The 23,854-nt window shown below is 37.5% G+C and overlaps 1 protein-coding gene across 2 annotated transcripts in view; it reads left to right on the top strand.

Annotated features, from left to right (window-relative positions):
- Positions 1-23,429, top strand: part of GTF2H1 (general transcription factor IIH subunit 1) — a 37,665-nt gene extending 14,236 nt beyond the window's left edge. For both annotated transcript variants that reach the window (XM_053203399.1, XM_015085772.3), the window contains exons 5-15: positions 746-839; positions 2,282-2,431; positions 2,561-2,640; positions 6,719-6,846; positions 6,956-7,043; positions 11,445-11,533; positions 11,924-12,041; positions 15,569-15,659; positions 16,129-16,244; positions 17,519-17,611; positions 22,434-23,429. In XM_053203399.1, coding sequence (XP_053059374.1) covers positions 746-839; positions 2,282-2,431; positions 2,561-2,640; positions 6,719-6,846; positions 6,956-7,043; positions 11,445-11,533; positions 11,924-12,041; positions 15,569-15,659; positions 16,129-16,244; positions 17,519-17,611; positions 22,434-22,520 — 1,134 coding nt within the window. In that variant the 3' untranslated portion in view covers positions 22,521-23,429. The remainder of the gene's footprint in view (positions 1-745; positions 840-2,281; positions 2,432-2,560; positions 2,641-6,718; positions 6,847-6,955; positions 7,044-11,444; positions 11,534-11,923; positions 12,042-15,568; positions 15,660-16,128; positions 16,245-17,518; positions 17,612-22,433) is intronic.
- Positions 23,430-23,854: the final 425 nt, after the last annotated feature.

The raw sequence follows: 23,854 nt of genomic DNA, 5'->3' as shown, positions 1-23,854 counted from the left end.
CTTCCTGTGGAATTAGAAAATGGGATTCATTTAGTCTATACTTTGGTGGACCCAAAGCAGTGTTTATGCATTTAACAAGAATTTGAGTACCAGTTATATGTTTAGCATCTTTCTGGGCACTTAGTAGTAAATTGAATGAACGAGGCCTCTCCTAAAGAAACCAGTCGGACCATAAGAGACTCTTAAAAAAACTGAGAATACACTGAGCGTTGATGGGGGGTGGGAAGGAGGGGAAAGTGAGTGATGGACGTTAAGGAGGGCACCTGTTGGGATGAGCACTGGGTGTTGTGTGGAAACCAATTTGACAATAAATTTCGTATTAAAAAAAATAAAAAATAAAATAGTAAAAAAAAGAAAGAAACCAGTCAGATAATATTTGTTTATTTAGTAACCAAGGTTTATAGTTGTTTTGGTAACTGTACAAGTGTTATGTTAAAGCTCCACTAGCTATCTTCCTTTGGCCACACGTACACATACCTATTTGACCATGTTGAATTTTCAAGGAACCCTATTTGACCATGTTGAATTTTCAAGGAAACCGATTTCACATCAGTAAGACTATGTGAAACCAAGCCAGGCTTCTTTGAGCCCTATCTCTATGCCAAAAATAAAGGTGAGGGACGTATTTCTGTCTCTCTAGTTTATTTAGAAAGTCTATTTTTCCACCTTTGTCCAGTGTCTATTATATGTTTACACGTCTTCCCCCAGTATTCTAGTAAATATATACGTGTGGTCTTTATTTTAGGCTGATGTCCGGCCCCAAACAGATGGATGTAATGGTCTGAGATACAATTTAACCTCTGATATCATTGAGTCCATATTTAGGACCTATCCAGCAGGTAAGAAGAATCAGTCTTTCCACATAGTAGAAATATTTGGATGAATTCAGTAATAATACTTAAGTGAAAAACAAGTATTGCAAGGGAGCATTTTAAATAGCCAAAGTAAAAAAGTTACAGTACTTACGATTTTATTGAGTTTATTGTTTTAGGGGAGATTTTTCTTCCCTACAGTTGATTCTGGAATGGCAAATTGTTTCCATTATTAAAAGTCAAAGTTGTTAGTTTAAAAAAAAGAAAGCTTTACCTTTATTCCTGATGAAGTGCAATAAAATAAGCGTGAAGTACTTACCCAACGTCTGATATATAGTAGTTATTAAGGGCTTAGTATATAATGTGCTGTCATCAGTTCATTGGTATGATGATTTTTCCATTCTTCCATCAGTGGTTCTTAAACTCTATTTACCCTTCAGCAAACCTGCACAAGATGGCCTGCTCCAGAGGTATCAGTACATAGTTTCTACAACGCTAACTCAGATCCAACATCATGCTGCCTCCAAAGTGACCTTTCTAACCCACAAATCATTACCCTTGCAGAAACCATCTTAAAAGTATAAATGACTTGATCCCAGCTTTATTAATTGAAGGTGTGCAGCTGAGGTTGCGAGCCCCACCACTTCAGTCATTCTGAGCAAACAGTTCTGTCTCAAAGCATATGCTGTTCTCTCTTCTCACTTCCTCACTGTGCCTCGTTAGTCCTTCAGAAACATAACTCCCCCATGGGATTCAACACAAGTATTGCCTCACTACCACCTCTATAAAATCCTGACTTCTTTGGGCAGGTATACATCTCCCCTTTGCTTCTGTAGGGGCTTGTGTCTGCCTCAACAAGTTATCACGTTGTAATTTTTATATCTTTCTGATAAGAACGTAATTCTATAGTGCATATTACATACCAGACACCATTCCAAGGCCTTGATATATATTAAGTCATTTAGTCATCACAAGTAACCCTATGAAGTAGGCAGTGTTAATACCCTCATAGGACAGATGAGGAAACCGAGATGGAGAAAGATTAAGTAATTTACACAAGGTCACATAGATAGTAAGTGGCAGACCTAGAATTTCAAACCCAGGCTCTCTGGCTCAAGAGACCATGCTCTTAACCTCTTTGCTCATTGGATTGTGAGTTTCTGGGGTGTGCTGAACTGATAGTCCTAGTGGGTATTGATTCTTGGTATTTCTACTAAAACTTTGAAACTCGTTAATTCTTTTAGTGCAAAATAAGGTTTTGTTTGTAATTGGTTAAGATTTATACAGGTAGTGAGTGCCTCACCTAGTCTCTCAAGTTATATTTCAAATTTACAATTAGATTATTATATATGGTATGTAAAGTTGAGCAGTTTAGTAATCTAGTTTTTGCTATTCTGTATTTCAACTAATTTAAGAAGTTTTAAGAAATGGAAACTCTCTATGTAACTATTACGGTTTTTTTTCCACAGTAAAAATGAAATATGCAGAAAATGTTCCCCACAACATGACAGAAAAGGAATTTTGGACACGTTTTTTTCAGTCCCATTATTTTCACAGGGACCGGCTGAATACAGGGTCAAAAGACCTCTTTGCAGAATGTGCCAAAATAGATGAAAAAGGTAACTGCTTATCCCTCACATGCTAAAATTTAATTTGCTGTTCTCTAGTCCTCTATAGTGCTGTTAATGACTTTTTTTATTTTTGAGAAAGGTAAGACTTGACCAACTTTTATTTCATTGATTTTGTAGGGTTAAAAACCATGGTTTCACTAGGAGTAAAAAACCCACTGCTTGACTTGACAGCTTTGGAAGATAAACCATTAGATGAGGTAAGCAGTACCAAAAGAATTTATGAGAGGGGTGCCTGGCTGGCTCAGTTGGTAGAGCATGCAACTCTTGATCTAGGGGTTGTGAATTTGAGCCCCACATTGGGCATAGAGCCTACTAAAAAACAAAACAAACAAATTTTAATTTTTTTTTTAAAACTTTTGTTTATTTTTGAGAGATAGAGTCAGAGCATGAATGAGGTAGGAGCAGAGAGAGAGGGAGACACAGAATCCAAGGCAGGCTCCGGGCTCTGAACTGTCAGCACAGAGCCCGATGTAGGGCTTGAACCCACGAACTGTGAGATCATGACCTGAGCCAAAGTCAGACGCTTAACTGGCTGAGCCGCCCAGGTGCCCCATAAATTTTAGTTAAAAAAAGAATTTATGAGAAAAAACAGTCTTCCTAGTTTCAACTAGTTTAAAAATTGCCTTCAGTGTAGATATTCCACTTCTGAGAATAAAATACACAAAGTACTGTTATTTGGAGTGATTTATCAGAAGTGCTTCTTAGTAGCACTGTTTGCTATTAAAATTGTCTTGGAGAATTGAACTTACAGGCGTTGCTAAAACTTTTGTAACAAGATTTTAGTCGGTTGCGTGTTGAACTTCAGCTCAGGTCATGATCTCATGGTTTGTGGGTTCAAGCCCGCATCAGGCTGTGTTCTGGCAGCTCAGAGCCTAGAGCCTGCTTCAGATTCTGTGTCTCCCTCTCTCTCTGCCTCTCCCCCATTTGTACTCTCTCTCTCTCAAAATTAAGTAAACTTAAAAAAAATTAAAAAATAAAAAATAAAAGAATTTTCTAGTTTTCCACATAGCAATTCTCTAGGTAATAATGTGAAGGCTTAACATGTATTTGTGAGTCCAGCTTTATGCTCTAGCTGACATTAATCTAAAGAAATGTGGATAAATATTAGTAGATGAGGAAAAGATAACAAGCATTTTTCCATAGTCCACTATTTGGCAGACCTTGAACACACTCATGACCCTTACCCTATGCTAGCTCCAATATGTTTCAACAACTAGACCATCAAGTGTGAGCTACCTACCCCTGCATCGTGTCTCCAGACTTACAGATTTATCCAGTCATGGAGAGAGATATGATCCCTTCTGATTAGGGCAAATTCCATTCCTGTTTGTATCTTCTAGGGTAGGAACCTGCCTTCCTCAGGTATTCTCTTCACACTTATATTTTCATTTTCTTACCTTTCTTTTGGTTTCTCTTCTGCTGGCCGTATACACATGCTTATACCTTCCTATCTTATTTTTCTTAACTTTTTCCTTTATTTTCATGTATGTATGTACTCTCCAAGTGAGGAAACTAATGTTAAAATTTTGACCTACAGTCTAGATTATAAATTAACAGAAAATAACCCTTGGTGCCCAGATAAGTCATTTCCTTAATGAAATTTAGTTTTCTTGGTAATTCTCCACATTCAGGCACTTCCTTGCTGAATTTCAACACATTAAAATATGACCCTCTGAAGTCATCCTGAAAAAAATGAAGCTTAATATGGGGGAAAGATTTTAGTGCTTCCCCCTGCCCTCAAGCCCAGTTTTCTTATAAAATGAGGTTAATAGTACTGATTTAGTAGGGAGTAGGAAAGTTGAGATGTTGTTTAAGGGTATCAGCTTGCCACTAGTAGATAAATAAGTTTTAGATATCTAATGCACAGCGGAGTCAACAGTGCTGTGTTATAAACTTCAGAGTTGCTGCATCTTAATTGCCCTTACCTCGAAACAAAAAATGATAAGTATGTGACATGATAGAGATGTTAGTTAGCTGTAGGGTATCATGTTGGAGCACGTAAGTATCAAATCAACACATTTATACCTTTAACTTCTAAAATGGTACATGTCAATTATATCTCTGGAAAAAAATGCAAAACAAAAAAAGTGCGGACTTTATGGGATTGCTACAAGAGTTAAAAGAGTGTGGTACACAGTGAGTACTCAACAAATAATAGGTGTTACTATAATTTCTGTTTTTAGTGCTATACAATATTTGATTGTATGGATATGTAAACATATATATAACCAAACCCCTTAAGAGAGATCTTGGTTGATTCACTTTTTCCTTTGGTGCCTTTTTCTTTCATCCTCTAGGTGTTATAACTGTCCTAGGTATGGCCTTGGGCCACCTTCTGAATACATTCTCTTCATTCCATTGCTTTGAATACTAATATTGATGATGATGATGATGAAATGATGAATCCCAGGTAGCTGTGGTCTCTCTAACCCCAGAACTCCCAAAATCATACATCTGCCTGTTTACTTGATATCTTCACGTAGATATTTCAGACATCTCGGCATAGCATGTCCAAACTAGAACCTTTTATTCCTCGTATATCTGTTTCTTTCTGAGTCTTTCCCATCTCAGTAAAAAAACAAAACAAAACATTGCCGTAGACACAGTTGCTCAAGCCAAAGCCTGGGAGTCTCCTTGATTCCTTCCCTTCCTTCACCTCCAAAACTCAGTTCATCAGTAAGTCCTCTACAAAACATCTCTGATTTGTCTACATCTGTCCATCTGTACCCTTACACCCTCACTATTAGGCTGCCACCAGTTTTGTCTTGATTGCTTGCGTTAGCCTCCTAATTGGTATTCCTGTTTCCACTGTTTTTCCCTATAATTTATTCTCCCCTAGCAGTAAGAGTTATAAATCAGATCATAATAGTTTCCTATGTAAAACTCTTTGATGGATTCTCATTGAAATTAAAATAAAAATCAAAACTCCTACAAGGCTCTTCTTGACTTGGACTCTGTCTGCTTCTACCTCACTTTGGGCCACACCTTCTTTCAGGTCTGTTCCAAGCTTTTTCTACCTCAGGGTCTTTGCACTTACTGTTTCTCCTCCCTCCTCTTCCACCTAACTAGCTTCTACTCATCTTTTAGACATCTGTTCAAATGCTACTTCTTCAAGAGAGACCTTCCCTAACCTGTCTATCTAAAGTAGCTCCTCCTCTCCATCTAGTCACTATATCATGCCACCCCTCTTTATTTTTTTCATACCATCAGTCATTTTCAAAAGTGATCTTTTTGTCATAGGGTGACTCTTCTTGTTGTATTGGCTTGTCACCCATACATGGTATGTATTAGGCACTCAGTAATTATTTGATAAATGAATGAATGGTATATGAGTCTTTTTGTAATTTTTCTTTTATATCTTTAGTCTTATGTCTTACCAATCCCTGGCCCACCCTTCATTCCAAGTGTACTGCAATACAGAAAAAAACTCATAATATGTATTCTGTTGTTTCTGTACCTTTGTTTAAGCAGATTTTTCTCCCTAAAATATCATTGTCTCTTTGTCTGGCTTGCAAGCACTTATTCAACTTATGGTGCTTCTTGAAGCTTTTTTGAATCTACCTCTGCTCTCCTCCAGTGGGATTGGCTACTTCTTCTATTACAGCACATCATATAAGTTTTAACTACATGTACACTTACAGCCCAGCATCCCACTAACTACTATACTGGCTCCTTTGGCACAAGATCTTATTAAGTTTCTGTCTATAGGGCCTAGCACATAGCATAAACTCAATACATGTTTGAAAATATCTATTTCTCCAGTATCTCATTTTACATAGCTTAGACTTGCTTACGCTAATACTAGCAAAGTTATAAAGCCAGAATTTGAAAACATATCTGACTCCAAAGTCCATGCTTTTTTTTCCCCTACCATATTCTATTACTTCATTTAATATTTTGCTAGCTATATCTAAAACTGGTCTTTAAAAAATGCATGCTTCGAGGCACCTGGCTGACTCGGTAGAGCATGCAACTGTTGATCTAAAGGATGTGAACAACTTTGAGCCCCACATTGGGTGTAGAGATTACTTTTAAAAATAAAATCTTAATAACAAATGCATGGTTTAAGGTTAAGATTATTTTTGTGAAGCCAGAAGGAATATGTTGTATTTTTAATCTGTAACTTATTTTTAAATGTTTACCTGTAAAAATTAAGTAATTCTCAGAATTAATGAAGTCCCATCATCCAATTTTTTCAGCTAGCGTATCTCTCATAATGGGTAAGAAAACTAGAATTTTATTTTGAATTTTAATCCTCTAAATTATTTCTCCTAGGGCTATGGCATTTCTTCTGTGCCATCTGCTTCTAATTCCAAATCCATAAAGGAGAATAGTAATGCTGCCATCATCAAGAGGTTTAACCATCACAGTGCCATGGTCCTGGCAGCAGGTCTCAGGAAACAGTTAAGTATACATGCAAAGGTTCAATAACTGGACTTTTCAATATAGCCAGATGGAGTTGTATTGTTGCTCTGCTTGTGATTTTTAACATTTTTCCCACTTTGTTTTAAGAGAAGCACAAAATGAACAAAATGGTGAGCCCAGCAGCATTGATGGAAATTCTGGAGATGCAGATTGCTTCCAACCAGCAGTCAAAAGGGTATGAGTAAGAAGTGTGGAATGTTTAGAACTCAGGTTTCTCCAGAAACCTTGTATAACTTACTAGTACTTTATGTTGATCCTTGATTATTTAAAATGACTCAGTTCTTCTGGTCGAGACATTAGGTGTTTGGCATAAGTTATAGAACACTTAAAGGAACACTTTCTTGGCTTTAACTTGCCAGCCACCTTTCCATGAACTCCTGTCTATTCACTGTTTTTATTGGCTTTCTTCTCTTTTTTTCCTTCACATCTACACGTACAGTTTGTGTTGTGGGCAAGAGTATCAACAAAGGCAATATGACAAGAATAAAAACTAAAGGTCTGTGTATATGATTTTAGAAGGTAGGGTTTGGGCCTTATATTAAGAGCTAGAGCTCTTATATATAAGCTCTTATATATTAAGAGCTTATATATTTCAGAACTAGAAACGTGTTCTCGTTAGATATTGAAGAAATCATTTAGGGCTATGAGAGAATAAGGACACAATTGTCTACTTCCATATTTCTTCTTTCTTTGCAACTTTGCCAAACTACTCTTTCAGTTTTTTAAAGTTCCTTCCCAATTACAAAAAATGAATATGATAAAGTTTTCTTAGAGGGCAATTAGGCAATATATATTAAAATTTTAAAGGTTTATTGCCCTGTCCATTTTGGGACAGCATTTCATTTTGGACACTTATTTAAAAAGGTAAAGATGGGGGCGCCTGGGTGGCGCAGTCGGTTAAGCGTCCTACTTCAGCCAGGTCACGATCTCGCGGTCCGTGAGTTCGAGCCCCGCATCAGACTCTGGGCTGATGGCTCAGAGCCTGGAGCCTGTTTCCAATTCTGTGTCTCCCTCTCTCTCTGCCCCTCCCCCATTCATGCTCTGACTCTCTCTGTCCCAAAAATAAATAAACGTTGAAAAAAAAAATTTTTTTTTAAATAAATAAATAAATAAAATAAAAAAATAAAAAGGTAAAGATGTGCAAAGATTTAGATATCAATATTCATTACAGTACTATAATAGAGAAAATAGCAAATATCCTAATAATATCTGTGGTGTGTCTAAACAATGTAGATTGATGCAGCCATGAATAAGTTGAAAAGGATTCATGACCTACTGAATTGAAAGGAGTTCACATTTACCATAACAGTAGTGTAGTTCATAAAAAATTAAAGACACCAATTTTTTTAATTGTTTGTTTTGAGAGAGAGAGTACGTACATGCATGAGAGAGGGACAGAGAGAGAGAGAGAATCCCAAGCAGGCTCCATGCTTTCAGTGCAGAGCCAAACGTAGGGCTTGATCTCACGAACCATGAGATCATGACCTGATCCAGAATCAAGAGTCAGAGGCTCAACTGACTGAGCCACCCAGGCACCCAAGAAACCATTTTTGAGTTGCCTAAAATACTAAGGGGTGGGAAACAAAAATGAATTTAACAGTTCTTATTCTCAGCGTTCAGTGTCTATAGGGAAGATGAAATCAAAAGAACAATTTCAAAATAAGGTATAGTAATTGTGGGGTGCCTGGGTGGCACAGTTGGTCGAGCATCTGACTCTTGACTTTGATTCAGGTCATGATCGCCCGTTGTGTGAATTCAAGCCCTGCATCGGGCTCTGTGCTGACACTGTGGAGTATGCTTAGGATTTGTCTCCCTTTCTCTCTGCCCGTCCCCCACTTGCTCTGTATGTCTCTCAAAATAAATAAAAGTAAATGTGAAAAAAAAAGTATAGTAGTGTTATTTACAATAGGAACCAGAATAAAAATTAATGAATTAAATAAAAAGTTCACAGATCAGACTGTGTGACACAACTTCATATGTAAAAAAAACTTTAAGAACTTTTTAAAAAGGACCTCAGAAATATACGCTAAGGGGTTATCTTTCCATAAAGGGATTATGGGTGATTTTTAACTTGAGTTCATGTTTCAGTAACTTAATATGTTTTTACAGGCATATACACTTTTAAAATTAACAAACCCAAGAAAATATTTTTTTTTCTTAAGTTTTTAACTATTTTTTTAAATGTTTGTTTATTTTTGAGAGAGAGAGAGACAGCGCATGAGCGGGGCAGGAGTGAGAGAGAAGGAGACACAGAATCTGCAGCAGGCTCCAGGCTCTGAGCTGTCAACAGAGCCCTACATAGATAGGGCTTGAACCCATGAACTGCAAGATCATGACCTGAACTGAAGTTGAATGCTTAACCGACTGAGCCACCTTGGCGCCCCAAGTTTTTATTTAAATTCCTGTTAGTTAACATACAATGTAATACTAGTTTTAGATGTACAATTTAGTGATTCAGTACTTACATACAATGCTTGGTGATCATCACTTGGTGTACTCCTTTAAAAAATACTTATTTAAGCCATAAATAAATGACTAAGAAAAGTGAAATGAAAATTAAAGTTACAGGGGCGCTTGGGTGGCTCAGTCAGTTGACTGAACTCAGTTGAGTGACCATTAATTTCGGCTCGGGTCACATAGTCTCACGATTAGTGAGATCAAGCCCTCATTAGGCTCCACACTAACTGGAAGTCTGCTTAGGATTCTCTTGCTCTCACTCTCCCCCTCACATGCATGCATGCGCTCTCTCTCCAAATAAGTAAATAAACGTTAATAAAATAAAAAATGAAAGTTGTAGAGAGGAGTTTAAGGAGAAATAACAGGAAGTGACACTCTTTGCAATACTGTGCACTAAGTACATTTGATTCTTGGTAATTAAAGAGTTGTCAAAAGTCATGGTTTGTTGCATTTCCACAATATTCAATATTACTGACTCTGTTCTTTCAAATCAATAGTTTGAAATAGTCTGCTCTATGTTCTGCAAAAGGGTCTTAAAGAATGAGAGATTCAGAAGTAGTAATAGACAAAGTCCTTACTTTATAGATTTTTCATTTAGGTATGTGAGTCAGGATGCCTAACGAGGCCTTAGCAGAGGTTTTAGGATTTGGGTTGTTATGGGAGGTTAGGGAGGGACATGACTTAGGCAACAGCAGGGGTAGAAATGAGCTTGACATACATGGAAAGTAATGAAGATATTAGTATGCCTTGAATTTAGCTGAAGGGTATAGAGTTGAGAAAGTAGTAAAAAATTAGGCTGAGTCCAGGTAAAGTGGGGCTGATGAATGTGTTACTTTGAATATTCTACCATCAGGTCTGTTCCTAAACTACAAGAGGACTATTCAGACTGTCAAAATAGGGACACTTTAAAATACTAAGTTTTCAAATCCTTTTTGAGAGTTACTTAATAACCTAAATGTTTTGATCCTAGTCCTGGTAGCTACAGGTGAGCGTTGACCAGAAGGTTTCATTGTTAAAGGGGCACCTGGGTGGCTCAGTCAGTTTCATGTCCGACTTCAGCTCAGGTCACAATCTCACAGTTTGTGAGTTCAAGCCCCATGTTGGGCTCTGTGCTGACAGCTCAGAGCCTGGAGCCTGCTTTGGTCTCTGTGTCTCCCTCTCTCTCTCTGCCCCTACTCCACTCACAGTCTGTCCCTCTCTGTCTCTCAAAAATGAATAAACGTTAAGAAAATAAAACTAAAAAAGAAAGGTTTCATTGCTGTGTAAAGGCTGAAATGTTGTAGAATTATTTTCACAAATGTCCATGTAGATTGCTTTCTTGTGTCTTATAAAGTAGGCTGTAGAAATTTAGCAGTTTGTTACTAGTACAGGAGAAAGATGAGGAAAACAAAGTAAAGAGTACAGAAGTAAACCCAAATACATGGAAGAATTAAATATATATATGATAAACATGATATTTCAGAATTAATGGGACAAGACAGATTATTCTACAAATGAGTGTTAAGAGGACTGATTAATAATTTAGTAAAAAGAAGCTCAGATTCCCTGCCTTAACTTCTTATTCCAAAATAAATTCTAAGTGGATCAAAGATTTAAGCAGAAAATTAATCCACAGAAGAATAAGCAAAAAAGGGATAGTTAAAACCAAAAAACACCCAATTGGAAGAAAGCGTATTTACAACACTTAACAATAAATTAGTCTTTTGGCCGCCTGGGTGGCTCAATCAGTTAAGTGTCCAACTCTTGACCTCCACTCAGGTCTTGATCTCAGGGTCGTGAATTCAAGCACTGAATTGGGCTCTGTGCTGGGTGTGAAGTCTACTTAGGAAAAAAAAATAGTCTTATGTGGTGGAAAAATAGTAAAAGATACCATTTTCATCTGCCAGACTATTAAAAAAGGTTCAGTAATAATATGGTCAGAGTGTAGGAAAACAGGTATTCTGTAAATGGTTGGTGAGAAAATGAGTTCAACCAATTGTAGAGCAGTTATCTCTAGGAACTGAAGCTCATGGTGGGAAGACTTCATATTTTACTCTCTGTCGAGTTGTACTTTTTCAATCATGTTCATTACTCCAGTAAGGAAAAGTTTCCATATAAAGTGCTGTGTTAATAATTATAGGCGAAGTTACAAGAGTCCATTGAATATGAAGACTTGGGAAAAAATAATTCCATAAAAACAATTGCACTAAACCTCAAGAAGTCAGATAGGTAAGTTTGGTCAATATTAAATTAACCTGAGACACAATAGTTTTATAACACAAGTCACTGCAGAGTATATTCTGCAAGTATAGCACTCCAGTTTTAAATCACTTTACCGTAAAAATATATTATCTTTTTCTCTGAGAGTTTACTTTGTGCATTTCAGAAAAGGATGCTAAATGATCAAAGCCAAGATAAAAATGTGTTCTCTGTACTGTTTGCTTACTGCCCATATAGGAATTAAGTTACTTTATTGAAATCTATTTAGCTTATATTATTTTTTGCTTTGGGGATAATGTTATATTGAGACTGCTAAAATATTTGAAGGACAAATGTTACATGCCTTTATTCTGTGTTATGAGTCATTCCTTTCTTCCTTGCCTCTTTCTACCTCTTCAGGTATTATCATGGTCCAACTCCAATCCAGTCACTACAGTATGCAACAAGTCAGGACATTATTAATTCTTTTCAAAGTATTAGGCAAGAAATGGAAGCTTATACACCCAAATTAACTCAGGTAGGTGACTTGTACTGTTTGAAAACCAAAATTCCCTTAGTTATTTCCTCAGTTTATGAGGACAAACACATTGAATTATATAAACTGTTTTAATTGCGTTTAAAGACATATTGCCACTAAATAAATTGAAAAAAAGAGGTAGGAAGAAAAAGGTATTTGGCATATTCAAGAAGCATCTGAAGTTAAGGTGGTAATGAAAAATAAGATAATGAGTTTTGTGCCAATTTTTTCCCTTCCGTATACATAGTGTTGCTAGGGAAATTTCCCAGATTTCCAGAAAACTTGTGGACATCACTGTCTAAATATTTTGCATCACCTTAAACTAGAATACATAAAATAGATCTCATTATCTAGTCTTTATTTTTCCCTGCTCTTATTCATACTTAAATGGATCAGCAAGTTCTGTCCATTCTTCATTATTTCTTGACTCCTATCCCCTTGGTTTAAGCAAACCTGAGTAGTTTTCCACAATGCCACTACAAGTTCTCTTTCTAAAAACAAATTTATCACCCTGTAGCTTAAATCCTTTACTGCCCCCTTTTGTTGCTATAGTTACTGTCTGAATGCCTCATCTGGTGTGCCAGAATCTTTACGTCTGGCCCGAACCCACATCTCCAGCTGCATTTCCACCATTCCTTTCCACACACAACCAAGAGTCCTCTCTCCAGCCTAACACACAAAACTGCCTAGAAAACAAAGTCATGCTTTCTCTCTTAGCCTGTTTCCTGACCCTGAGGACCTAATAATAATTATTCAAAACTGAACTCAAATTACATTGTCTCTGTAAAGCAATCCTCAGCATGCCCAGTAACAAGTTTTGGAGGTGGGGAGGAGGTGGGGCACATCTTTTGTCTATTTTTGTAAACTCTGAATCAGAGTTCACATCTGTCTTGTAGTGCTTACCACATATTGGAACTTATTTTTTTTTACTTACAGAAAGTTGCAAAAAAATGTTTTCTGGCTGTTTTGAGATAGAAACTCAAATATTTCAGTGTGTATTTCCTAAAACAAGACATTCTCATAAAATAACACAGTACAATTCTCATACATAACATAGTACAGTTACAGAAACGATAAGTTAACATTGATAAAGAATTTTTTTTTTTAATGTTTGTTTATTTTTGAGAGAGTGCAAGCAGGTTAGGGGCATAGAGAGAGGGAGACAGAGGATCCAAAGCAGGCTCCATGCTGAGAGCAGAGAGCCTGACATGGGGTTCAGACTCCCAAGTCACGAGATGATGCCCTGAGCTGAAGTCAGACGCTTAACCGACTCAGCCACCCAGGTGCCCCTAACATTGATAAAGTATTATTATCCAGCCTATAAGTCTTAACAAAAATTTCACCAGTTGTACCACCAGTGTCCCTTGGAGCAAAAGAAAACTTTTTTTCCCTTGGTCCAGCATCCAAGTCAAGTTCATTGAGTTGCATTTAGTTCTCATGTTTTTTAGTCTCTTTTAAAATGGTATCATTTTAAAAATAAATAAATAAATAAATAAGGTAAAATGGTATCGTTTTTCAATCTCTCTTTGTTTTTCATGATCTTGATATTTGAATAAAAGCCAGTTTTTGTAAAATACCCTCACTTTGAGTTTCTCTAATGTTTCCTCATGACTAGATTCACATTAAGCATTTTGGGCAAGAATACCACAGAAATGATGTGTCATCCTCAGTGTATCGTATCAGGAGGCACATACTTATTTTGTCCTAACTTTTGATCACTTGGGTAGGGTAGTATCTATCTGGTTTTTCCACCAAAAAGTTAATATTTTTCCCTCTGTAATGAGTATCTTGAGAGATATTTTAAGACCATATAAATATTCTATTTCCTATCAAACTTTTACCCACTAGTTTTTTAGAATCTGTTGATGATTCTTACCAAAACACTTACTTCTGTGGTGGTGGTGGTGAAGTGGTGATTTTCTAATTCCATCATCCCTTCTACATTTGTCAGTTGACACTTTGCTAAGACAAAGAGCTTCCCTTTCCTTCTGTGTTTATTTATAACAGAATGGACTCATTGGTTTTTACATTATTTTGTGGGTTATGAACTGTTGCTGTCTTTTTGTTAAACTAAAGTATAATTTACATAGTTAAATGTACCTTTTTTAGTCTCTTCTGCAACTTTTAATAAACACAGTTGTGTAACCACTGACACAATTAAAAAAATTTGTCACCTCCAAAAATGTACCCGTGCCTCTTTGCAATCAGACCCTTCCCACGCCCTTCACACTGGCTCCTATATCTTTCTGACAATGTCCTCATCAATTTTTGAGCACCTCCTTTTGAGTACCTTACTTTATGGAACGATGAGATAGATGTTCCAGGTTCATCTTATGCTTGCCCTGCCCCAGCCACAGAATCTTTTTTAATGTTGGGTACACTTAGAAACCAAGATCTGGGTGTGGTGTACTGGTTGCTGTTGGGGTGTCATTTGCTACTGGTTTATCGTCCCCTCCACGAACAGAGCTAGGAAATACATATATGTTCATATATGTACACATAACAATTGTGGGATAATTTGACTCCTTTTTTTCATCTGTAGTGTAACCCAGCATCTGGCCCTTGGGCCTAAGTAGATCCTCTTAAGTTTTTCAAGCTGTGGTCAATCCTAGATACTTAAATTCTTCCCCATACTCACCCTGCATGCCAAAAATGATTTTATATCTGAGACACATGAATTGAGTCAGGAAGGCCCAAGAAATCAATTGTCTGGGTGTATATACCTGAGTACGGCCCGTGGCTAGTCAGCCAGCTCAGCAATCACAGAAGCTTCTAGTTCCAAAGCATTATAAAATTTCTGACAAAAGTGAATAGGAATAACATGAACTCCCATGTCCCCTTAACTTGTGGTGGTCATATCCTGTACTCTTACACCAAGTTGAAATTTTGTTTTCACCCAGTCCATATACCATGGATATCTACTTAATAAAAACTCCATTGAAAAGCCTTAGAGAGGGTAACCCTGCACTTGAGCTATTCAACAAATGACTTGTTCCTCTATAACCACAGTGCCTGGCACTTGTTAGGCACTCACTGAATGTATATGTGAATTATTTTCCTAACTGTTGATACTGATACAGTGGGGAGTGTGTTTTTTCCCCTTTTGGTTAAGTATTCACTTCCTTGGAAAGCTACAAATGATATATTTGTAGCTCTGTTGAGTTTTCTCTTTTTTCCCCCTAGCTGCCAGTAAGTATACATGTTAACATGTTGTTTTAGTTTTTTTTCTTAAGCTCAGTTTTAGCTTCAGTTGTAGAGTTCACAAGTTGAGTTGGTACTTAAGAAGGGCCAAAGTGTGACTTTTGGGGTCTAAAGATGTGCCAGGTATTACTGGAAGACTGGTAGGTATTCTGTTTCTATGCACACTGTGTTTCTGGCCTCACACAAAGTAGTTCACTCTAGTTGCTGTAGATTATGTGTTTATGCAGGAGTAAAGATGCACTGACCATTTTGCTGTAAAACTGAAATGTTAGGTAAGAAAGATGACAGGAAGAGGAAATCACTTTCTGTGTCTTCGCTTCTTGCAGGTTCTCTCAAGTAGTGCTGCCAGCAGTACTATCACAACACTGTCACCTGGAGGAGCACTTATGCAGGGAGGGACACAGCAAGCCATAAACCGTATGTGCTGGGCTTTCTGTTGCTGCCCCTTTACTTAAATGAGCTCTAAAGAGCAGCTTGAGAGGAATGCTAAAGTTACATTGGTTTTTGTTTGGAGCTTTCTGAAATTTTTGTTTTTGTGCATATAGATCCTGAGATCTATTTAGACAAGAGCTTAGGTTTTGTAATTGTCTTAATAGTACAAAGAGTGGTGCATTGCTAGTCTCCCTATAGCATACCAAAAGCCTTCTTTCTTACTTTACGCCTCTTAGAATAAAGGGAAATCTGAAAATTGCTCCAAAATCCAAGGGAATTTAAAATCTGGGATCTGTTAGCCACAAAATCGATAACTTATCTCAGAATAGCACATCCTGGTTTGGCATTGGCCGAGAACACACGTTCAGATTTATTCTATGACTGGTCGTTCTTTCAGAAGCTATACATATGTAAAAATAACCTTTATCCTATAGACCTCTTGTTTCTTCTACAGAGATGGTGCCAAATGATATTCAGTCTGAGTTGAAACACCTGTATGTGGCTGTTGGGGAACTTCTACGGCACTTCTGGTCCTGCTTTCCCGTTAATACACCATTCCTAGAAGAAAAGGTCAGAATTAATTCCAAACACAGCCAGCTCAGTGGTGGTGTGACTTAGCGAGATACTGTTTTGAAATTTGAAAATTGTATTGTTTACCATGTGCTAGACACTGGGATAAGCACTTGCATACATTAATTTAAGCCTTCAGCATCCTGATGGAGGTAGGTATTAAAACCCATTTTATAGATGAAGAAATTTGAGATACAGGCCAGTTCTATAACTTATGATTGTACGTCTTAAAACTTGGTCTACCTCTAAGCCACTGGGAGTAATTGAAGAACACAGATCCAAAACAAATCACATCAGTAAAATTATTTATTTGGTATATTTTTTAGAGGTAATTAAATTCAAACTTATATTGACAACAAATATAGCACTAGCTGTTTAACACTGAAACCCTTTTAAATCAATTAAAGGACAGTTGATACATGGGAAAATATTTACAGCTTTAATAGTAATAGCTTAACTATATAGATTACTCTCATAAACATTTCTTAAGAGAACGGTAAATACCCCATTAAAAATAATAGGCAAGAGACTTTTAACAGGCCCCTCACTAAAGAATGCGGGTGGTTCAGGAAACCTAAGAGGAAATTTTCATACCCACTAGTATTCACATAAGTTCATCTTTAACGCTACAGCAAAAGAGCATTTTTTTATCAATTATTTATTTTTTTTATTTTTTTTTTATCAATGATTTTTAAAAGAAAAAATTTTAAGTGATCAGTGATGGCTGAGTTGCCAAGAGTTCTTTCTTTTATTATTCATACTACCTTTTAAAAAAAAAGTTTGACCCAGAAATTCAACACTCAGAAATTTAACCTAAGGAAGTAATTAAGAATATTTATAAATATTTAGCAGTAGAGATGTTCCTCTGCCACTGTCTCCGAAAGATGTGGAACTGGCCTAACTCTTGACCAGAAGGGGCTTGGTTAAAGAAGCATTTGGTATGCCCGTACACTGAATACAATGCATCCATTTTAAACAGTGACTTAGATGAGTATTTAATGATTGAAAGATGTTCACGTTAAACCAAGTGAAATTTTAAAACAGTATAATAAATGCATTTATACACATATACAAAAAAATATCGAGAGGGATATGAATTATGAACCAAAGTGTTAATTATCTCTGAGGGGTGGTAGATACTGCTTCTCTGCCTGAAGCCAATTAATGTATTAAAAAAAAAAAAAAGTAAACTTCCTATGTATCTTTTTCTCTTGCTTCTTAAAGGTTCTTTGAGATTTCTCTGTATTTTATTAATTTCTCTCATCTTTTTTTAGGTAGTGAAAATGAAAAGTAATTTGGAACGATTTCAAGTTACAAAGCTCTGCCCATTCCAAGAAAAAATTCGGAGACAGTATTTAAGCACAAACGTAAGGCAACAATCTGATTGGCCTGATTCTCATTCTCTGTGTAGCAAAATGATGAAATTAACTTTGTTTTCATGTAAATGAGTAGATACATTGGCTCTTATTTTTTTTCTGTTACTCAGTATTATTGTTTTTAAGTTTATTTTATTTTTTTTAGCAATCTCTACACCCAACATAGGGCTCAAACTCATGACCCCAAGATCAAGAGGGGCGTGCTCTTCCAACTGAGCCAGCCAAGCACCTCTCACAGGACTGTTTTTTAATTGTAAAATGCATCATATATTCAGAAGAGTGTATAAAATACTTACACTTTTTAAAACAATGAAACGAGTATCTACCAACAAATCATAAGAAATGGAACAAAACCGGTACCCATAGGTATTCCCTGTCCAGTTGCCTACCCCTCCTTCGCACTCTTTCAGGACCACAACTAATCAGGAATTTATCATAATCATCTCCATGGTTTTTGTTTGTTTTTCTCTTTTTTAAGTAAACTGCCCCCAGCATGGGGCTCAAACTCAACAACCCCAAGATCGAGTTGCCTGTTCTACCCACTGAGCCAGCCAAGTGCTCCAATCATCTCCGTGTTTTGCTTTATAGATTTACAACCTGTGTGTATGTTCCTAAAAAAATAATTATTTAGAAAACCTGACTAGCAAACACAAACCCAACCCTGCAAAGAAAGGCAGACTTGCTACTCTGTAACAGTAAACTGTACAGTTGCTGCCTTATGGTCTGCCTTCGCCTTCCCTGATGGCTTACAGCAGGGCAGGGCTGTGGGTGAGGTAGTAAGTGCAGAGTGTCACTTGGTGCCCAGGTTTTTTAACATTTTTTTGAATGCAAGGCTACAGCAACCACACGAGATGGTTTTTCATTTGTTATGCAGTCCTCTCTGAGATGACTGGGCAAGAAGAGTATATACAAATTCAGGATTTAGTATTTGAGTAAGTAGCACAATCAAAAGAGGGAGTTTTATCATTGAAAGCTGAAAAATTCTTCATCAGTAAGGTTTTTAGTAAGTATTTATTCCCTAATGTCCTCAGTGATTTTTCTCAAAATGTAACAGTAGTACTTACAATCAGAAAAGAAACTTGGAGTATCTTCCCAACAGCAGAGCAAGAGTGACACATAGGTTTCAGTTCATGTGTTTTCTTGATTGTAACTGCCTGGAGCACTATGGTAAAAAGGATTCTGAGGCCACGTGCAGGCATTAACTTGGAGAATACTGCAGGTTTGTTTCCACACCACTGAAGTAAAGTGAGTCAAATGAATTTTTCTGTTTCCTAGTGCATGTACAAGTTAGGTTACACTGTACTGCAGTCTGTTAAATGTGCAACAGCATTGCATGTAAAAAAAAAAAAAAACACTGTGCATACCTTAATAAGAAAATACTTTATTGCTAAAATTGCTATCCACCTTACCTCTCTGTTGGTGGCTGCTGACTGATCAGATGGTGGTTGCTGAAGGTTGGGGTGGCCGTGGAAATTTCTTGAAATAAGACAACCTTAGGGGTGCCTGGGTGGTTCAGTTGGTTGAGTGTCTGACTTCGGCTCAGGACATGATCTTATGGTTCGTGAGTTCGAGTCCCACTTCAGGCTCTGTGCTGACAGCTCAGAGCCTGGAGCCTGCTTCAGATTCTGTGTCTCCCTCTCTCTGTGCCCCTCCCCTGCTTGTACTCTGTCTCTCTCTTTCAAAATAAACATTTAAAAAAAATAATAAGACAACAGTGAAGTTTGCCACAGCGATTGACACTTCTTTTGCAAATGATTTCTGGGTAACATGCAATGCTATTTGACAGCATTTCACCTACAGTAGAACTTCTTTCAAAATTCAGAGTCAGCCCTCCCAAACCCTGCTTGCTGATTTATCAACTAAGTTTACGTAATATTGTAAATCCTCTGTTGTCGCTTCTACAGTCTTCACTGCATCCTCAACCAGGAGTAGATTCCATCTCAAAAGACTACTTTCTTTGTTCAGCCCTAAGAAGCAACTCCTGGGGTTCCTGGGTGGCTCAGTCGGTTAAGCATCCGACTTCAACTCGGGTCATGATCTCACAGTTCGTGAGTTTGAGCCCTGCGTCGGGCCCTGTGCTGACAGCTCAGAGCCTGGAGCCTGCTTCGGATTCTGTGTCTCCCTCTCTCTTTGCTCCTCCCCCGCTTGCTCTCTCTCTCTCTGTCTCTCAAAAATAAACATTAAAAAAAAAAAAGAAGAAGCCACTCCTCATCTGTTCAGGTTTTGTCATGAGATGGCAGCAATTCAGTCATGTCCTCAGACTCTACTTTTATTTCTAGTTCTCTTGCTTTTTCCACCAGCTTGCAGTTACTTCCTCCACTGAAGTCTTGAACCATTCACAGTTATCCATAAGGGTTGGAATCAGCTTCTTCCAAATTGCTGTTAATATTGATACTTTGACCTCTTTCCATGAGTCACAAATATTCTTAATTTTTTTTTAATGTTTGTTTATTTTTGAGAGGGGGGGGAGGAGGAGTAGAGAAAGAGGGAGACACAGAATACGAAGCAGGCTCCAGGCTCTGAGCTGTCAGTACAGAGCCCAAAGTGGGGCTCAAAATCACAAACCGCAAGATTATGACCTGAGCTGAAGTCGGACACTTAACTGAGCCACCTGGGCGTCCTGGGTCACAAATATTCTTTTTTTTTTTTTTTTTTAATTTTTTAAAAATTATTATTTTTGAGAGAGACAGAATGCCAATGGGTTAAGGGCAGAGAGAGAGGGAGACACAGAAGCAGAAGCAGGCTCCAGGCTCTGAGCTGTCAGCACAGAGCCTGACGTGGGGCTCAAACTCATAAGCTGTGAGATCATGACCTGAGCCAAAGTCGGACACTCAACCGACTGAGCCACCCAGGCGCCCCCTGAGTCACAAATATTCTTAATGGTATCTAGAATGGTGAATCCTTTCCAGAAGGTGTTTAGTTTACTTTGCCCAGATCCATCAGAGGAATCACTGTCTATGGCAGTTATAGCCTTAGGAATTGTATTTCTTAAATAATAAGACTTAAAAGTCAAAATTACTCCTTGACTCATGGGTTACAGAATGAATGTTGGGTTAGCAGGCATAAAAACAATGTTCATCATGTCTCCATCAGAGCTCTTGGGTAGCCAGGTGCATTGTCAATGACCAGTAATATTTTAAAAGGAATCTTTTTCTGAGATCTCAACAGTGACCGTAAATATTCACTAAACCGTGTTATAAATAGATGTGCTGTCATCTAGGCTTTGTTGTTCCATTCATAGAGCACAGGCAGAGGGGATACAGCATAATTTTTAAGGGCCCAAGGATAATCAGAATGTTAAATGAGCATTGGCTAAAACTTAAAGTCACCAACTGCATCAGCTCCTGGTAAGAGAATCAGCCTGTTCTTTGGAGTTTTGAAACCAAGTATTGACTTCTCCTCTCTAACTATGAAAGTCCTAGATGGCCTCTTCCAATAGAAGGCTGTTTTGTCTGTGTTGAAAATCTGTTGTTTAATGTAGCTACCTTTATTAATTATCTTAGCCAGGTCTTCTGGATAACGCACTACAGTTTCTACATCAGCACTTGCTGCTTCACCTTGTACTTTTTTGTCTGTTACAGAATTGTCTTCTTTCCTTCAACCTCAGGAACCAGCTTCTGCTGCTTCAGACTTGTCTTCTGCAGCTTCCTCACCTCTCTCAGCCTTGAACAGAGTTAGGGCATTGCTCTGGATTAGGCTTTGGCTAAAGGGCATGTTGTGGCTGGTTGGAGTTTTTATCCAGACCACTAAAACTTTCTCCATATCAGCTATAAGACTGTATTGCTTTCTTTTCATTTCATGTGTTCACTGGAATAACACTTAATGTTTTTCAAGAACTTTTCTTTTGCATTCACAGCTTGGCTAACTGGCACAGGAGTCTTTGCCTACAGCCCGTCTCAGCTTTCAACACACCTTCCTCACTAAGCTTAATCATTTCTAGCTTCTGATTTAAAGTGAGAAACATGTGACTCTTCCTTTCAGTTGAATATGTAGAGGCTACTGTAGGATTATTCATTGGCCTGATTTCAATATTGTTGTGTCCCAGGGAATAAGGAGTCTTGAGGAAAGGGAGAGAGGGGAATGGCTGGTCAGTGGAGCAGTCAGAATACACACAACATTTATTAAGTTCACCATCTTACAGGCATGGTTCGTGGTGCCCAAAAACAATTGCAAAAACCTCAAAGTCACACTAGTCACAGATTAGGGTAACAACATAATAATAATGAAAAAGTTTGAAATATTGCAAGAATTACCAAAATGTGACCTGGCACAGAGACACAAAGTGAGCAAATGCTGTTGGTAAAACGGTGCTGAGAGACTTGCTTGATGCAGTGTTGCCACAAACTTTCAATTTGTTGGAGAGAGAGAAAAAAAAAAAAAAACATTCCTGAGAAGCATAATAAAACTTCGCACAGTAAAACAAGATATACCTGTACAGTCTTCCAGGAGGGCTTGCCATTCATCTCTTCTAATTGGCACTATGGAACCAGTATGCCCATCCAGTAAAGTAAATTATTTTTATATACTTTCCAGGCAGGTTCAACTTTCATGTTGTCCTTTAGCTGCTTAATGGCAGGGCAGACACTACAACCCAGATAGAGCAGGTGAATTTCCAGCCTCTCCCACGATCTCTTCCCTTTTATACAAAACGGCTCTGGTAATAACCTTCACAGAGGGCTTGCCCTTTGCCTCATTGGGATAATACAAATGAGCATAGAAACTACACTGAAGTATGTGCCAGATCTGGATCAGAAGCATTAACTTCCCCAGTCTTTGCCCAGTTATTGCTGAAGTTTCTTGCTGTGTTTTTCAGTTGGTAAGTCACATAGAGGAGATGCTCCAGACAGCCTACAACAAGCTCCACAAGTGGCAGTCACGGCGTCTGATGAAGAAAACGTGAAGTGTCTGTGACTCTCACAGGTTTTGTGAGAGTAAGAGAACTGTGACCTGCAGTGACTCTGGAAACCTGGCCTGAGACATGCCGATGATCACACAGCAGTGACAAACATCTGCACCATGCCAACTCTCGGAGCTGATGCTGTTGTACTTGCACATTGTGAACTGAAAGGAAAGGAACTGTGACTAAACTCGAAGCTGGGGAGGTAAATTAAGGCAGAACCAAAATGAGCTAAGTTGCAAATATATATATATACATATATATATATTTTAAAGAGACACTGTTTACTGCAGTTACTCAGGAACTGCTTTTGATTCACATTAAGCTGCTTTCAGAAATTTAAAAAAAAAAAAAACTTTTTAAAAGGGTGCATTGATAAAATCTGAGGTTTTTTTTTTTTTCTTTGTAAATTTTTTTCCTAAGTTTATGGCACAGGGTACACCTTAAGTATTTCTCCTCCATCCTCCACTTGGATCCTCAAGTTGTACTGAATTCTAGTCGTACCTTACATCAGCAAGTTAAAGAGAGTACTTTAAAGCAGGAGACTGTTGCTCAACCATCAGGAAACAGTTGTAGTCAGAAGACATCATTGGTCCTGTGTTTCCTACGGAAATAAGAAACAATAAATGTTGCACTGAATGTTTGTGGTTTGGAGTCCCTAAATGATTAAGAGGGAACATATTTGCAGAAAGTTGCGTGGGATTTTTTATGCAGATTTTTGTCAGAAGACAATGGCGCTGCATGTTTTTCTTTGAGTGCAAATGTACATTGCTAAGATTTTTTTTTTAAGATGGCATGTGCTTTGAAAAGAGGAAATTGCATTTTTAAGAGTTTAAAAATCTTATGAGTGAGAAATATAAGAAATCTTACTTATTTTCACCTCTTTAGAAAAAATAAAAGATGTTTCTCATATCTCCTTTTCTCGAGTATCTGACTGTTACTGTCCTTGGCGAATCGATAATCATTGCATAGTGACTGAAAAGCCTAAATGGCAAAAGAAAAAAAAAAGTTTCATTCTTGTTTCTGGAATCATGCCATATTTTGTTCCTAATAGGATCAACTCACTGTTTATCTAGATTTTAGATGTCTTGTATTAAAAATTACAGAAAAAAGTAAAACTTTTTTATAGATACTCCTTTAACTATTAAGACATCTTACGGTTTCTCACATGTTATATTTACGTGGGTGGGCTACTCTTAAAGCCATTGTAAGCTCGTTTTATTTTTTTTCTTCTGTTATTTAAAAAAAAACTTTTTTCTTTTTAATTTTTTTTTTAACATTTATTTATTTTTGAGACAGAGACAGAGCATGAGCAGGGGAGGGTCAGAGAGAGAGGG

Source organism: Acinonyx jubatus, chromosome D1, assembly GCF_027475565.1.
Source record: "Acinonyx jubatus isolate Ajub_Pintada_27869175 chromosome D1, VMU_Ajub_asm_v1.0, whole genome shotgun sequence".
Classification (NCBI taxonomy): Eukaryota; Metazoa; Chordata; class Mammalia; order Carnivora; family Felidae; genus Acinonyx; species Acinonyx jubatus.
Note: the sequence above shows the minus strand (reverse complement) of the source record. Positions and strands in the feature narration are given on the sequence as shown.